General features: G+C 36.7%; 1 protein-coding gene across 2 annotated transcripts in view; it reads left to right on the top strand.

The window, feature by feature from the left end:
* The first annotated feature begins 15592 nt into the window (after positions 1–15592).
* The window catches only part of LOC114627768 (prolactin-5A1-like), a 7709-nt gene continuing 5647 nt past the window's right edge, over positions 15593–17654 (top strand). Inside the window, exons 1-3 of one of the 2 annotated variants that reach the window (XM_028775670.1) lie at positions 15593–15681; positions 17420–17526; positions 17578–17646. In XM_028775670.1, the coding sequence (XP_028631503.1) occupies positions 15651–15681; positions 17420–17526; positions 17578–17646 (207 nt within the window). In that variant the 5' untranslated portion in view covers positions 15593–15650. Of the gene's footprint in view, positions 15682–17419; positions 17647–17654 lie in introns of both variants that reach the window. The other variant, XM_028775669.1, reaches the window with a different exon arrangement.

Here is a 17654-nt window from a genome sequence, read left to right as displayed (position 1 = left end):
ACTTGAATCAGCCTAATGACACTTTCAGGTATGAAGTCTAGTTTATACAGTTCTAGTAGATGTATGTTTCATACTGCTTTCAGATTCTGGTTAATGTCAAATAGTCTTGTAAACAGGAGAGCCTGCTAGAGTTATCTCTCCTTATGGGCTCAAGGACATGTTCAGAAGATAAATTAATAACAACTATCACATTTATGTTTTTAAATATAAAAAATGAATCTATTAAAATTTATAATAGACTACATAAATCTTTCCAGAGATAAGTGGCAACATGCTAGTGTGTGTGTGTGTGTGTGTGTGTGTGTGTGTGGTGTGTGTGTGTGTGTGTGTGTGCTGTTTGTAATTTATAAAATAACTTCAAAAAAGACACATTTCTCTTTGAAAAATTAAAGTAGTGTAAATTTTGATAATATTATTTTATGTTTACATCTAAAAGATAATTAAGTTATCCAGTATATTGCATAAGCTATATGTAATTATTTTAGTTACTTGGATTTGTGAAGTTTCCCACTGATAAAGCTTTAACTGCTACATGTTTTGGGTTGGACATTTCTAACTGTACTTATTGAAGATTCTGTGGAATTTACTTCATGATACTCATACTTTTAGATCAGAAAAACTTTTGGCATGCTATCAATAAAGCCCAGTGGCAACCTTCAGGTGGTATAGTCTGCTTAAAATCACAAGTTATTGGTTTGTTAGATGTCTACATCTGACCATCAAATGTTAAGGAAATTGATACAAAAACCTCTTCATATTGTTGTCTCAAGTTATAAAGATGGGTATTATATACACCAGAGAGCCTAGGACATGTTTATCATAAAGAATGCCACTGTAAGTAATAGCAACAGCATGAGCTAACACTGACCCTTGTAACTACTGACAGGGTTTCTGCCACTCAGGTAATCAGTGTGAGCCCATGGGTACTATGGAACAGGCCCAGTGCAAAGCCCACAGGACTAGCATCCTGTCTCCCCATACTGCCAGTAAGTGATAAGTCACTTAACCAAATAAGCACATATTTCATCAATAGAATTTAAATGTAACTACAGACCTACACTTACAAGGTCATTTAGAAGACAAATTTAGTGGAAAAAAATCCAAATATTTGGCAATAGGACAAACCATGATGGTATGGTAAACTGGCTATTCCATCCTGAGGTGTGTTTATGTCTCAACCTTCTCAGTCCTCAGTGTTAGGAATCCATCGATCATGTGTTTGTTTTCATCAGGTAAGATGGTGAAGCAAACAGATGAACTGTGCTGTCTTTGTAACATTAGTGTATAAATGCTATTAATGCATATTGAGTAAAAGTATAAAAACTACTAAGAGAGTCACACCTAAAAAGTCAGCATAAAGTCATTAAGCCATCTAAAGAGAATTACTTGCACACGCAGCTCAGAATTAGTTCCAGGAGCAACTTAGGAAGATTAAAGAACTATAGGATACACCTAATTTTCAAACTCTACAGTGGTAATGTAATTGTTTAAAGTTTTGTAATGGAATATTTTTTTATTCTCACAACACCAAAAAATTCCAACTAAGCAATAAAGGACACTAGAGAAAGATAAAACTCTCCTACACAAGATGACTCTACATTCATACGAATAGAACTTCTCAGTGGTTTCTTTCCTTGTGGCAAAGACATCGCTAAGACTGTTGTCAAACCTGATCATAAAGGAAAAAATGGGCTCTCTGCCCAGGTACAAAATGGAAAATGAAGCTGCCAGGTGATTCCCCAGAACCTGTTCCACTGGGCACATGTTGTATCTATGAACATCAATTATTTCTCTGATGAAACTTTCAGAAAGTTTGGAAGTATTCCATTTGCTCCTGACATCTTCCCTAAAGGAGCACTCATGTCAATGGCTAGGCTTGGATAGTATAAGGGAAAAAGTATCATGAGCTGAACTTCAAATAACGCACATTCATAGGCATAAATTCATTCATAGGCATTTAGTAGCATCTGCTACTAAAAAGTGAGCAAGGATTGAATGAGTTAGTTTTTGATTGCTGTGATAAAACACCATGGTCGAGAGCGCTTATACAGGAGTTAACTTAGGGTTTATGGTTCCAGACTGTCCATGATAGCAGATCAGAGGTGGTAGGTGGTGCTGGCAGCCAGCAGGCAACTGGAGTAGCAGCTCAGTGCTGACATCCCCAAACACAAGCAGGAAGCCCAGAAGGTAAACCCAAAGTGCCATGAATGAAACTTTTGAAACTAAAAGTCTACCCTGAATGACCCAATTCCTTAAAAAAAAAAAAGGCATACCTCATTCAAATAGCCAGCAACCATTCCCATAGCTCAAGAGTTACGGGAGAACTTTCACTCTTAACTCCACAAGGAAAAAAGGGCTGTTTCATGACCTCTTTAGTTTGCAAGCAATCAATGACTATAAGTTTTTCCCTTTATGTTCTTTGGTTAATTCTTTAAACTTTCACTTAGTACCAAAAGCCCTGCGAGTTGTGGCCGATGAAGGACTATGGCTTCCTATTGCTGGAAGTCAGCGCTAGTCTCCATTGATCTTATGCACTAGGGACACAACAGACACCCAGTAAAGGAGTATTATGTTCTAGGAAATGGCTGCAATAAATAAAAAAAAGTACCATTAAAATAAAAGCAAAAATGACAGCAATGGGAAACAATAATGATTTTTAATTGTGATGATGATAGCTTTTCAAAAATCCCAAATCTGGGAGCTATGTTAAAGAAATTAAGGTTGCTCTCTCCCTCTCTCTCTCTCTCTCTGCACGTGTTCTTTCTCTATCTTCCCCCTCCTCCCTTCTCTCTCCCCATGGTGACTTTCCCGAGCCTTTGAACTTGGGTCCAGTGAACTCACCTGCCCAAGAACAACTTCCCAATAAACCTGCATTTATAAAAAGAACTTGAGGTCACAAGTTCACAATTATTAAAGTGTGGATGGTTTAGAACTGTTAACAGGCTCATTCTTCCTGGCAATGCTAATTTATAAGCTGTGTGCTATATGCACTCCAGGAGGCCACAACAGATGAGAAATTCAGTGCATCAAAGAAGGGGAACACAGGCCCATGTTATTTATAAGAATTATGTCTATTGGCATCTTCAGTAACACTCTACTTTTCTTTATTCCCCATCCTCGGCTGGAAATCTTAGAAACTTCTTATCATCCCTCTGTAGAAGTCCATTAGGCTTTTATGATTTTTGATTAATAAATTGAAATTCTAGATGTATCAAATAATCTATACTTAAGAAAATATATTTTTAAATTAAGTGTTCAATGATATGTGCACACTGAAGCATATTTACTGCAATTCACAGTTTCTTTTGTGTTACATCTCCTAAAAAATTATGCTGGGGTTTTGATTGTTTATTTCGTTGTTTTTTGTTTTTTGTTTTTTGTTTTTTGCCTGATGCTAAAATTAGCATAGCTATATTCTACATTTTTATGAACTTTGTATGATTAACATGTATAGATTCAGTGATAATTAAAAAAAAGTACAATTTTATAATTTGTTGTTTGGAAAAACAAAATGCAGGAGATGGACAAATATAGACAGCTATGGCATTTGCTCATGATCCTGGTGAAAAAAATTCAGTGTTTTCTAATAGTTCTGGTTTTATTGCTTTCTTTCTAAATAAAACTTTTAGAAGAATTGGAACACAGGAGAATCACAGGAGAGGGCAGATGTTGTAAGACTAGAAAATTAAATGAAAAGGCGAGAGTAAAGTACTAAATTAGAAAATGTAGGCAAAAAGGTTACTTGCCCAATTTCTTAACGTGTAGATGTTATGATGTAGCCTTTCTTCAAAAGCATAATTAGGCCAAATGCAGTACTCTGTACCTGGTTTCATTTTCAATTCCCAGAGAAAATTGTGTATTTCTATCCAGAAGGTCCTGTTTAGCATGCCCTGGTATGCCACACTTCTTCCTTCCTCATTCCAAACACTACAACACAAGCCCAAGAGATGTATGTGCACACACTGAGCTGAATTTTGTCACAAATTAACTGCAGCAGTACACTGGCTTTGCAATGCTGTGCTATGGTGCTCTGATAGGTACCGTAATCACACCTGTAGAATGAATGGTTGATAAGAGGAAAATCCCATTATATAGTTGATAAATTATGAGTAAAATCAAATCAAAAGCAATTTGTACCAGAGCCATAAAATTATTCACAAAGCTTTTCAATGTGCTAACCACTGTTTTACCCTGGACCAAACATTTCATCCTATAAGAATTGTATAAATGATTTGAACTTGCTTGTGCAAATCTACAATCACATGGAGATGTGAGTAGAGTTGTGGTTATCATATAGCTAGGTGTAGCAACAACAACATGGCTGGTAACCTTCCCTGAGTTGGGAAGAGTCATGGAAACATTACCTGGGATTCCATACCTTAATAATTCCTGCCCCATGTTCTGCATAGCTTGGTAGTGGTGTGCACAGGAAACAAAAAATTAACTAAATTCAGGGCTACAATGAAGGAGGAATCCTCAGCAGATACTCATGTTGCTGTGGGATTTTTTTTAGACATTGAGATGTCATTGACTCAGCCACAATCCTTTAAGTAACTCTTAACCCTTCACTTAGACTCTTTTAACCCTGTCAACTCACAACTTCTTCAACCTGTGCTTAGGTAAGATAATCATTCCATTCTCTTTTGATACAGGCTACTGCAAAAGCACATTAAACTCTTATATGAATGGTAAGTTTTTCTTTTCCTAGTGGTGTGAGACAATGTACATTATATGTGGTCATAAATGAAGTGAGGAAAAGGTAAATGTCCATTTTTCTTCATTTAGAAGCTAGGCAATATCTATACTATCACCAAAGCACAGGACAGCTCCAGAGCAAGGGATGGCCCATCTCAAAAAAGGCAGTGCTGCTGAAATTGAGAACTGTGATAGAAATGAGATCACAGATGTCTGTGGATCAGAAGTGTCACAACTCCAGAAGAAAGGCAATGACATTCTCTGGTTCAAGGTCACTGCAGTGCACTTGCTGACCTAAATTAACCTAAGGAAACATTCAGTTGTGTGGTCTAGTTTATCCAATGCTAGTAGACATCAGGCTTTTACTGCTTTGAGAAGTTATAAAGAAAAGAAGGCTACTGCTATTTGCTTTTATATTAGTGAAAATGACTTTTAAACAATCTTTTAGAACGTATTTTATGAATTGTAAAGCAGTATTTTGTTTAGACTGTGAACTCCTCTCTAGCACTAAATGAGAAGGGGTGTGTGTGTGTGTGTGTGTGTGTGTGTGTGTATCTACATGTATGCCTCTTTCTTAAATGTGAAATAATTTCAAAGATGCATTGTCATCTTTGAAAAATTAAAAGTAATAGGAATTCTGATGATATCATTATTTTATGTACAAAGTTTGCATGGTTACCTTGCATACTGTGTTTTTATATATTTAATTCTATTGGTTTTCCTGAGTTTAGGGATTTTCACAATGACAAATTAATGATCCATTGCTTTGTGTTGCATGTTTACAATTGCATTTATTATAATTCATACGGAACTTGGTCTGAGAAGTTTACATTTTTTTGTCAAAAAATCTTTCAAAAAAGTGTCCCTAAAGTTAGAAGGTTTTATTTTAGTAAATTATAATTACATCATTTCCCTTCCCTCTCATAAAGTCAATGAACCCTTCCCATCTTCACTATCCCCTCCCCATAGTTTCTCCAATTCATGGCTTATTGCTATTTAATTGTGTGTGTGTGTGTGTGTGTGTGTGTGTGTATGTGTGTGTGTGTGAAACAATATAGAAATACAACCTAATGAGTCAATTTAAAGTTGTTTTTATGTACATGTTTTTAGGTCTGACCACTTGATATTAGATAAATATTTAGGGGTGTCATCCCTTGGGAGGAATAAATCCTCTCTGTAGCAGGCTTAATTTATTGTGTATTTTTTAATCTGAGGGAGCCCTATAAGAGTCCCCTTATCCACAGTGGCAAGTGAACTACTTTGTCATTGTTCAAGTTTTGTTTATGTAGTGATATTATTGAGATTTCACTGATCTGTCTTCCCTGTCACATATAGAAGACAGTATCAAGCTTCAAATGTCTAGCACACTATTCCAACCCTCTTTCTTCAGTGTTCCCTGAGCCTAATATGTAGGGGATGTGTTGTAGATTTATATGTTGGGACTAAACACAAAAACATCACTTGTTTTCTGCATTTTTACCAGTTGAGGAACAAATATTTGTGAAAATGTGGGAAAGAGGAACCCTTATTCACTGTTTATAGGATTGAAAGTTTTGCTGGCACTCTGGAAACCAAGGCAGAGAATTCTCAAAAAATTTTAAATAAATCCTATAAATAACTATATTATACCATTCCTTGGTATATGCCCCCAAAAACTTAACATTCTACTCTGTAGATACTTACTCAACAAGCTCTATACAAAATAACTCAGAAATAGAAACAGCTTAAACGCCCTCAGTGAAAGTGTCAAATGACTAATGAAAAATGTATTACAAACACACAGTGCAATACTATGAAGCTGTAAAACTGAAATCAAGAATTATGGAATAAGTTAACAGAACTAGAAAATATTACATTGAGTGAGGTAACCCATACCCAGATGAACAAATGCTACATAATGTTTCTCATTTGTGGTTCCTAGATTCAATCTTCAATTGTGAAGATATAGTCTGTAGTAACAGAAAACATCTAGAAAATAAAAAGAAATCATAAGGGTGAGGAGGAAACTCTATGGAGAATATAAGAAAGCAGATAATAAAAAGGGATAACTGAACAAAAGAGGAGAAGCTTTGATTGGAGGTGGAGTAATGACAATACAGAAAGAAAAAAAGAGAGGAAAAATAAAAAATACTGGGGATCCTTGAAAATCAAAAGGAACATATTACTTTATATTTACTTAAAATTTTAAGTTTTTATGTTCTGTTAAATTATGCTACTTGGGATGATAATGATCCCTCAAGAGCCATATGATCAAAAACTCAGTAGTACACATGAGAAAGCTCTTTTCCAACTGATACTCAAACTAATATTAGGTTATAGCTGTTGCCTTTAGTTTCCTTCCAGAATGTGAATGTAAATCCCTATTGCTGAAGATATTACACACTTTGGACACAGGAATCAGAAGACTCAAGCTGTATCTGATATAAATGCCTCCTCCACAAGAACTAGCTTTGGAAAGTACAATGCAAGCGGCCAAGGCAAGAAAGCAACTGATAGTGCTACCTAGACAGTATGTCTATGAAACACAAGTTATCTTATCCATGACAAGATAATCCTAAAGGTGAAATAGTGGAACTTATATCTTGGCAATAACCAACAAGTGTCCAGGTGGATATTAGATTCACTCAACAAAAAGAAAATCATGCCTGGTAATGGAAACCTAGTCCTCTACCTTTTATGTATCTTAGATGAGAATGTTCTACAGCCACTTTCCTAAAACAGTATAATTTCTCATTGCATTTGGAATGCTTATTCTTATACTCATAGGTAAGTATTGTTTTCTTATCAAAGGAGTTTATTTTGCAGAAGATAAAAAAATCACAGAAAGACTTTTTAAATTTATTTTTCTATTGGATGTTTTATTTACATTTCATATGTTATCCCCTTACCCCATTCCCCCCACCCCGCCCAGGAACCCCCTATTCCATCACACCTCCTCCTGCTCCTCTGCAGATGGTCCCCTACCTATCCCCCCACTCCTACTTCCCCACCCTCAAATTCCCCCACACACGGCCTCCAGCCTTCATGAGACCAAGGATCTCTTCTCACACCTATGCCTGACAGGGCCATCCTCCCTTACATATACAGCTGGAGCCGTGGATCCCTCCCGATGTGCTCCCAGGCTGGCGGTTTAGACCCTGGGACTTCTGGTGGGCTAGTATTGTTGCTCTCCTCATGGGGCCACAAACCCTTTCAGCTCCTACAGTCTTCACTCTAACTCTTCCATTGGTAACTCCATGATCAGTTCAATGTTAAGCTGTGAGCATCTGCCTCTGAATATGTCAGACTCTTGCAGACCTCTAAGGAGACAGCTATATCAGGCTCTTGTCAGCATGCACTTCCTGACTTCCACATCAGCATCTACCTTTGGTAACTGCACATGGGATGGATACCCAGGTGGAATGGTTTCCAGCCAGCCCCTCCTTCAGTTTCTGTCACTCATTTTGTCTCCATATTTGCTCCATTGAGTATTTTGTTACTCCTTCTAAAAATGACGGAAGCACCCCCATTGGTCTTCCTTCTTCACGAGCTTCATGTGGTCTGTGAGTTGAATCTTGGATATTTCAAGGTTCTGGGCTAATATCCAATAATCAGTGAGTGAATACCATGTGTGTTCTTTTGTGATTGGGTTACCTCACTCAAGATGATATTTTCTAGTTCCATCCATTTACCTAAGAATTTCTCGAATTCATTGTTTTTAATAGCTGAGTAATAGTCCATTGTGTAAATGTACCACATTTTTTGTATCCGTTCCTCAGTTGAAGGACATCTGGGTTCTTTCCCGCTTCTGGCTATTATAAAGCTGCAATGAACATAGTGGAGCATATGTCCTTGTTATATGTTAGAGCATCTTCTGGGTATATGCCTAGGAGTGGTATAGCTGGGTCCTCAGGTAATGATATCTGCAATTTTCTGAGGAACCACAGACTGTTTTCCAGAGTGTTTGCACCATCTTGCAATCCCACCAACAATGGAGGAGTGTTCCTCTTTCTCCACACCCTTGCCAGCATCTACTATCACCTGAGTTTTTTAACTTAGCCATTCTGGCTGGTGTGAGGTGGAATCTCAGGGTGGTTTTGATTTGCATTTCCCTGATGACTAAGATGCTGAACACTTCTTTCAGTGCTTCTAGGCCATTCGAGTTTCCTCAGTTGAGAATTCTTTGTTTAGCTCTATACACCATTTTTAACAGGGTTATTTGGTTTTCTGGAGTCTAATTTCTTGAATTCTTTGTATATATTGTATATTAGCCCTCTATCAGATGGAGGATTGGTAAAGGTCTTTTACCAATTTGTTGGTTGCCATTTTGTCCTATTGACAGTGTCCTTTGCCTTACAGAAACCTTGCAATTTTATGAAGTCCCATTTGTCAATTCTTGATCTTAGAGCATAAGCCATTGGTGTTCTGTTCAGGAACTTTTCCCCTGTGCCCAAGTATTTGAGGTTCTTCCCCACCTTCTCTTCTATTAGTTTCAGTTTAGCTGGATTTGCAAATCGATCCATTCTTATCTCCTTGCACAGAAAGACTTTTAAGGTAGGATGTACATCCCACATTTTCCTCTTGAGATTACAAGGCTGTTGAAATGTTAGAGATCAGTGTCCATCTAAAGATAAATGAATGATAAATCAAACAGGGATCTTATCTCAAATTTGAAAAGCGAGAGTCACATAATCCCTGTAGGGGAGGTAAAATCAAATTAGTAGGATTCTCTAAGGTAATCTAGGACAAAAGCTGTTCTTAAAATCAACAACTTAAGCTGACAGTGACCCTCAGAACTCTGATGTGCTTCATGTCCCCATATATACAGCAAGAGCCCACAGGAGTGTGAGATAAAGCAGGTGAGAAGCAAAGTCCCCAGAGCTGCAGTTCAGCCTTCCACAAACTGTTACCAATAGGACTATGGGAAAACCACTCACCCATGTAAGCCCGGTATTCATCAACAGGCTTAGTAGCTAACAACAACCAAATAACTCTTTACAATGTTATTTTAAATCCCAAATTAAAAGAATAAATGAACACTTATGGCATGTTCCAAAGGTGGTATACTTATGACAGATGTCTACTGCATGCTAGAAATCCAGCAATCATGGATTTATTTTCACCAGACATGAAGATGAAGCAAACATAACTGGGGTGTCCTTGTCACATCAGTGTCCATACTTCTAATGACAGACATTGAGTTAAAAATAAAAAACAAGGGACAGTCTAATGAGCAATAACTATCAGAAATCACAGCATGTTAAGCTCTCTGAAGAGACATCTACGCCCAGCTCAGAATAAATGTCAGGTCCAAGTTTGAGAACCACAGATGCACTTTTGTAAACATTCCAGAACCCCAGGAATTTAACAGCTTTTCAAACTATACAACCATGTAAATATAGTTATTTAATTACATATCATAAAGGAAGATTATATTCTTCTATCCCAACTAAATTATAACAAGCTATGTAAGTAGGCCACTGGAGATAGATAAGGCTTCTCTACAAACACTGCCACTTGTAACATCACATGAATAATTTGTCTCTGCTATTTTTTTCTCACTACAAGGATACTCATACTGCTGCTGTTATAAAACATGTTCATATGGGAGAAAATGGCCCCTGTGTCTACATATAACATGGTAAATTGAGGTTCCCAGTTGACCCTCAGGTTCCTATTTGACCTAGAAAGAATCATATCTGAGTATATGAAAGCTCTTAGTACATGAAAACCCTTTCTCAGAAATTTGCAATGGATTTTCAAATACCATACTTACTTCCAATTTCTTCCATAAAGGAGCATTTGTGTCAATGTCTGAAAACACAATAGCCTAATTGAGAAAGTATCATGAACCAAGGTTAAAATAATACCCTTTCATAGGTAGAAGAAAGTGTCAGTTACTAAACACTTAAGGAAAATCTAACAGTTATAGATAAATTTAAATTTTTCAAAATGGAATGACTTTAAGTATTTTTTTTATCCAATGTACTTTTAAAAATTCTTTTAAATTTTTTCATTTGTTACATACTCTCTTAAAATGTACAGCTAAGAAAGGGCTCAGATTTTCTCTTCTTGTGTACTAGGGCCAGTGTCCATTGGCATTCTTCAGTGAAGAAGAATTGGTTGGCAGTACATTTCTTAAATTGAAAAGAATTAAAATGACTAAAATAATGTTATTAAGGGAAAAGGAAGAATAATAACTATCAAAGGCTTTACAGAAACTCCAAAATCTGGAAGCCATTTTTAAAAGAACTTGAAGGCATAGGTTATCACCACTGAAATAGACTCAGCATTGAAATATAAACAAGCTTTTCTTCCCAATAAAAATTTTCAAAGGTTAAATGTTGTGAGCAATGTGTCAGTCTATGAGTTCACAGTAAGATGATGGTTCAGGACATCCTTAACTGTGACCTTAGGTCTCCATTGTATGTTGTAAATACATATTCATATTGTCTCATTTACTTTCTGATTTAATTTACTTTGCATTCTTATCTGGCAATCTTTCAGTTTCTTAGTATCACTAGTATCTCATTAAGCTTTTATAATATTGACAATTATTAATTTAAATAACAGAGATAATTAAACATATTTGAGAAAATATATTAAGTAATGATTGATGCATAGGGTAAATTTTTATTTTATTTTTATGCAATTTTTATTTATTTATTATTTATTTATTCAATGGTATAAATGCAAAAAGGAGGAGGGATGGGATAGGAAGTTTTTGGGGAGGGATGTGGAAAGGGAATAGCATCTGAAATGTAAATAAATAAAATATCCAATTAAAAAAAAGAAAAAAGAAAAAAGCGGGCTACTGATCTTTTTACAGTATTTTTTGTATCCAGTCAGTTTGCTGTAAGTGTGTATCAGCCTGTGACGTTATCTGGTAGAATGTTTGGGGTCATGTATGTACACTATCATATCATCTGCAAATCACAATGAGTGGGCTTCTTCCTTTCCAATTTGTATCTCCTTTGTCTTCTTTAGTATTCTTCTTGCTAGAATTTCAAGTACTGTATTAAAGAGATACAAAGAAATTCGGCAGCTTTGTCTTTTCCCTGATTTTAGTGAAGTTGCTTCAAATTTTTGTCCATTTAATTTGATGTTGGCTAGAGGCTTGCTCTACACTGCATTTATTGTATGCCTTGTGTCCCTGATCTTTAAAAGTTTTTTAACATGAAGGGTGCTGGATTTTGTTAAAAGCTTTTCAGCATCTAATGAGATAATCACATGGTTTTTTTTTTTATCAATTTCTTTATATGGTGGATTACATTGATGGAATTTCCTATCTTGAACCACTCATGTACCCCTGAGATGAATCCTAGGTGAAAATGGTGAATAACTCTTGATGTTTTCTTGGATTTATTTTGTGAGTATTTAATTGAGTATTTTTGAGTTTGTAGGCTTTCTGTTGTTTCTGTTGTTGTTGAAGTCCTGCTTTAATCCATCATGTTCTCATAACATACAAAGAGCTACTTCAATTTTCTTGTATCTCTTGAGGTTTGCTGTCTGGCCAACTATATGGTTAGTTTTGGAGAAAGGTCCAAGAGGTGCTCATAAGAAAGTATATATCTGAAAGGACCATTTGACGCATAGTATCTGTTAGCTTCATTATTTTTCTGTTTAGTTTCTATCTTGAGGAAATGTCCATTGGTAAGTGTGCGTTGTTGAAGTCTCCCAATATTAATATTAATATGTGGGGTTTGATATGTGATTTAAGCTTCAGTAATATTTCTTTTACAAATGTGGGTGACCTTACATTTCAGGGATACATGTTCAGAACTGAGAGGTCATCTTGATGGGTTTTTGCTTGGTTCAGTATGAAGTAACCTTCCCTATCTCTTTTGATTAACTTTGGTTGAAAGTTTAGTTTATTGGCTATTAGAATGTCTACCAGCTTGCTGCTTATATCTGTTTGTTAAAAAACTTTTCAAGCTCTTACTTTGAGGTAATATCTATCTTTGCTGCTGAGACATGGTTTGTGTTTGCAGTAAAATTCTGGATCCGGTTTACACATCTACTCTGTTCGTCTCTGTCTTTTTATTGTCCATTGATGTTGAGAGATATTTATGATCAATGATATCTAATTTCTGTTATTTTGATGGTATTAGTGGTTGTGGTTGTGGTAGTGGTGGAGGTGGGGTGTGTTTGTGCGCGCCAGTATGTGTGTGTGTGTGTGTGTGTGTGTGTGTTTACTTCTCTTGTTTTGGTTTTACTAGTGTGGAATTATTTTTTCTATTTTCTTGAGTGTAGGTACTCTCCTTGTGTTGGAGAATTTCTTCTAGTATCCTCTATAGGGCCAGATTAGTGTAAAGATACTGTTTAAATTTGGTTTTGTCATGGAATATCTTATTTTCTTCATCTATGGTGAATGAAAGTTTTCCTGATTATAGTAGTTTGGGCTGGCATCTGTATTCTTTTAGAGAGTGTAAGACATTTGCTCAAGCCCCTCTGGCTTTTAAAGTTGATGGAGAAGCCTGTTGTAATTCTAAAGAGTTTGCCTTTATTTGTTACTTTGTATTTGTCCCTGTGGCTTTTAATATTCTTTCTTTGTTCTGTACATTTAGTGTTTTGACTATTATGTGGCAGGAGGATTTTCTTTTTGGGTCCAATCTATTTGGTATTCTGTAAGCTTTTTGTTTGTTCTAAGGATCTCTTTCTTTAGATTAGTAAAATTTTGTTCTATGATTTTGTTGAAGATATTTTCTTGGCCTTTGAGTTAGAAATCTTCTTTTTCTATTTGTATTATTCTTAGATTTGGTATTTTCATAGTGTTCCAAGTTTCTTGGCTGCTTTGTGTTGGAAACATTTTAGCTTTAGCATTTTCTTTGAGCCATGTATCAGTTTCTTCTATCATATCTTTTAGACCTGAGAGTCTCTTTGCCATCTCTTGTATTCTGTTCATGTTTGTGTCTTTAACTCTTGTTCTCTTTTCCAGGTTTTTCATCACCAGGGTTGCTTCAGTTTGTGATTTCTTCATTGTTTCTATTTCCATTTTCAGGTCTTGAACAGTTTTATTCCTTTTCTTCAATTGTTTAATTGTATTTTCCTGTATTTTTTAAGGGATTTATTCATTTCCTCTTTAAAGGCCTCTATCATTTTCGCAAGATTCGATTTAAGGTCATTTTCTTGTGCTCCAAATGTGTTAGGATATCAAAGACTTCCTGTACTATGATAGCTGTCTTCTCATAGTATAGTATTACCCTGGCTTTTTCTGACTGTTTTTCTGCTGGCCTCCAGCCATCTGGTTATTCATAGTCTTGGCAGCCATGGCAGTACTTGATGGCAGTAAGCCTCTGAGATTGTAGATAGAAATGGTTTTCCTGGGTGGCAATATGCCTCCAGGGATGCAGGAAGAGCTGTAGTGGAGGAAATGGAGTGCAAAGGGACAAGGCAGAACTTACTACTGCTACATTTGCCTGGAGGGGCCAGAAGGCAGGAAATTGGGATGGGGCCACACCTGGTAGTAACAGATGGCTGTAGGCCCCTTTGTAACATTTTAAATATTACTCTCCATTTTCAAATTGATATCCTATTTTTATTATTGTTGAATATGGATAGATAGATGATAGATAGATAGATAGATAGATAGATAGATAGATAGATAGATAGAATTCATGAAATTCTTAGGCAAATGGATGGAACTGGAAAACATCATCCTGAGTGAAATAAGCCAATCACAAAAGAACACCCATGGTATGCATTCACTGATAAGTGGATATTAGCCCAAAACCTCAGAATACCAAGATACAGTCCACAGACCACATGATGCTCAAGAAGAAGGAAGACCAAAGTATGGGTGCTTCAGTTCTTCTTAGAAGGGAGAACAAAATACTCACGGGAAAAAATATGGAGACAAAGTGTGGAGCAGAGACTGAAGGAAAGACCATCCAGAGACCTTCCCACCTGAGGAATCATCACATATACAGTCACCAAACCCAGACACTATTGTTAATGCCAAGAAGTGCTTGTTGACAGGAGCCTGATATAGCTGTCTCCTGAGAGGTTCTACCAGAGCCTGACAAATACAGAAGACGATGCTCACAGCCAACCATTGTATTAAACACGGGGTCCCCAATGAAGGAGTTACATAAAGGACTGAAGGAGCTAAAGGGGTTTACAACTCCACAGGAAGAAAAACATTATTAACCAACCAGACTCCCAGAGCTCCCAGGGAATAAGCACCAACCAAAGAGAACACATGGGGAGACCCATGGCTCCAGCCATATATGTAGCAGAGGATGGCCTTGTTGAGCATTAATGGGAGGGAAGGCCCTTGGTCCTGTGAAGGCTTGATGCCTCAGTATAGCAGAATGCCAGGGCAGGGAGGTGGGAGTGGGTCGGTGGGGAAACACCCTCATAGATCAGAGGGGGATGAGAGAGGATATTTCCAGAGGGGAAACCAGAACAAGGGAAAACATTTGAGATGTCAATAAAGAAAATACCCAATAAACAATGAAGTGCTGAGAATAAATGGTTGTTACTATGCTTAAATAAATAAATGATTGTTACTATGTATGGATGCCTGATGGTCATATTATAACTTAAAAATATGCAAACCATTAATGGTTCAAGTGGTTTTGCAAAGAGTTAACAGATGGACATGGGTGCCTGAGGGAAAGAATGAAATGTTAGGAAATGGCTACATTCCTCTGGCTGTGACATGAACTTCAGACATCAGGAAGTAGCTGGGACTATGGTGATCTGTAACCTCATGGAAGCTAGTCATAGTATACAAATTAGGAAAATGTATATCTACACGTCCAGCAATGTTGATGGGGCAGTTAACATTCCCTGAGGGGTCACGAGGCCCTCGTCTAGGATTATACATCTTCTTTTCTCCTGCAGACCATCTCTGCATAGCTTTGGGGGAGGTCTGATGGACTATATAGGTGGTGGGAAGTTAACCAAAGGCTGAATTCTAGTGAAGCAGCTTTCCTCAGTTGGTACCCACACTGTGGTGGGATTTTTCAGACATGCAGCTGTCTAAGATCCAACCACACCCCTGTAAGTATTCCCTTACTTAGGCTCCTTAAAGCTTAATTAATGTATAATTTTATAGCAATAGACATTTGCACAGAACACATTCTCTGCTGTCATGGAGTACTTACATCTTTGCTGCATAAGCGAACTGTGCAGGATATTTAGAATAGTGCTTCTCAGAAAGGTTAAACTTCCTTGTTCCAGAGATATATGACAACTGTAGAAAGTGTGCTTCCTTGATTGGAGTGAGGAGAAAAGGTGGGTACATTACTGATTTCTGATGTGTGGAAACTAGAGATGCATCCACACAGCACCCACAGGACAACTCCAGAGCAAGGAATGGCCTATCTCAAAAAGGATGTGCTGCTGAAACTGAGAACTGTGGCTTGAATGAGTCCCCTGGAGTCTCTGGGTCTAATTTGTCACAACTCCTAAATCATACAGTTAACACTTTCAACTTCCAAGGTACCATGGACTGCCTGACTTGAGTCATCCTGATTAAACTTGCAATAATCAGGTAAGACAGACAACACTAGCAGATGCGTGTCTTGTAGGCCTTTGAGAATTTGGTTTAATCCTAATAAATTTGCAAATAAAAATGTGAGCTACAGGAGCTAGCTTCTTGCCTTTAAGTAATATTCTTGATAATATTTTTAAGAAAATGAGTTAATGAAAATTATAGGATATATTTTAGGAAATGTAAAAACGTAGCTTATTTAGACATTGTATATTTCTCCATTAATTAACTGTAGGTTGTTTGTGTGTGTCCATCAAATGTCAAATAAACTCAGGGAAGAGCACCATGTCTTTGGAAAAATAAAAGGCAGCATAAATTCTGAAAGTATTATTTTACTTAATTAAATATTACACTTAATATATTGTTTAGTCAACTTGTACATTACACATTCTGTGATATATTTATTTAGCTATAGAGTGTAGGTATTTATTTCCTGCACATAAATATTTTCACAATTCCCAATTTAATTTTAGACATTTCAAGTAACATTTATAAAAGTCTCTTTAAAATTTAGTTTTCTTGAAGGCTTGTAATTTATTTCCTCTTTTTATTTTCATGGATTGTGTGTAGTGTACACATGTATGGGTCTTCCTTTTTGCATATGTGTTGCAGGGCATATGAAAGTTTTGATGTACGGAAAATCACTCTCCATCATTCTGTAACTGTACTCATAGAGACGGGGTCTCTTAATGAAATGCATAAGACTACCGTTAGCACTACTCATGCCAGCAAACTTGTGCTGTGGGTTCGAGGTCCCCACCTGCAAACGTACAATTATAGGAAAACTGGAATATCACAGTCCAGGAATTCAAATTCCAACCTTCACGCTTTCTTGCTAAGTATTTTAACTATGAAGACATCTCCCCAGTCCAAGACTCACATTTCAATATAAAGAAACACTTTGTAGTAGTGTCATTAAAGTATAAATTTCCTTTTTATAGTGACAGTTGATGTTTCCTCCCTCTTGAACTGACAAACTGCTGATGCATTTTAGGTTTATGTCTGTCAAAAGCACATTGACAGTGAAGCTAGCACATATCATTGTCCTAGAACCCCTCTTATCATGCCATCTAAAGGAAATTGTTAACTAAATTTCTATAGTGGAAGATGTATTTCTTTTCTCACCCTGTTCAGATATATAAAGCTGTGTCACAGAGGTATGGTGGCTAGACAAGGTTTCACTACATGACATGACTCTTGTGACTTCACATGAATAGTTTGTCTCTGTGATTTCATTCCTTATAGCAGGCACACTTCTGCTGCTGCTGTCAAACTTGCTCATATGGGAGAATGCAGCCTCTGTGCCCAGATTTATCATGAAAGATGGGGATGACCAGAAGGTCCTCAACTACATTTATAACATGACAAGCACCATATCTGAGAACTTCAACAACCTCAGCTACATTTTTAACATGACAAGCACCATATCTGAGAACTTCAGCAACCTCTCTTCAGAAACATTAAATGACTTTGTAAGTAC

The sequence above is a fragment of the Grammomys surdaster genome, unplaced genomic scaffold, assembly GCF_004785775.1.
Source record: "Grammomys surdaster isolate TR1022 unplaced genomic scaffold, NIH_TR_1.0 258, whole genome shotgun sequence".
Lineage (NCBI taxonomy): Eukaryota > Metazoa > Chordata > Mammalia > Rodentia > Muridae > Grammomys > Grammomys surdaster.
The sequence above is the reverse complement of the archived record's forward strand: the minus strand, read 5'-3'. Positions and strand labels throughout refer to the sequence as shown.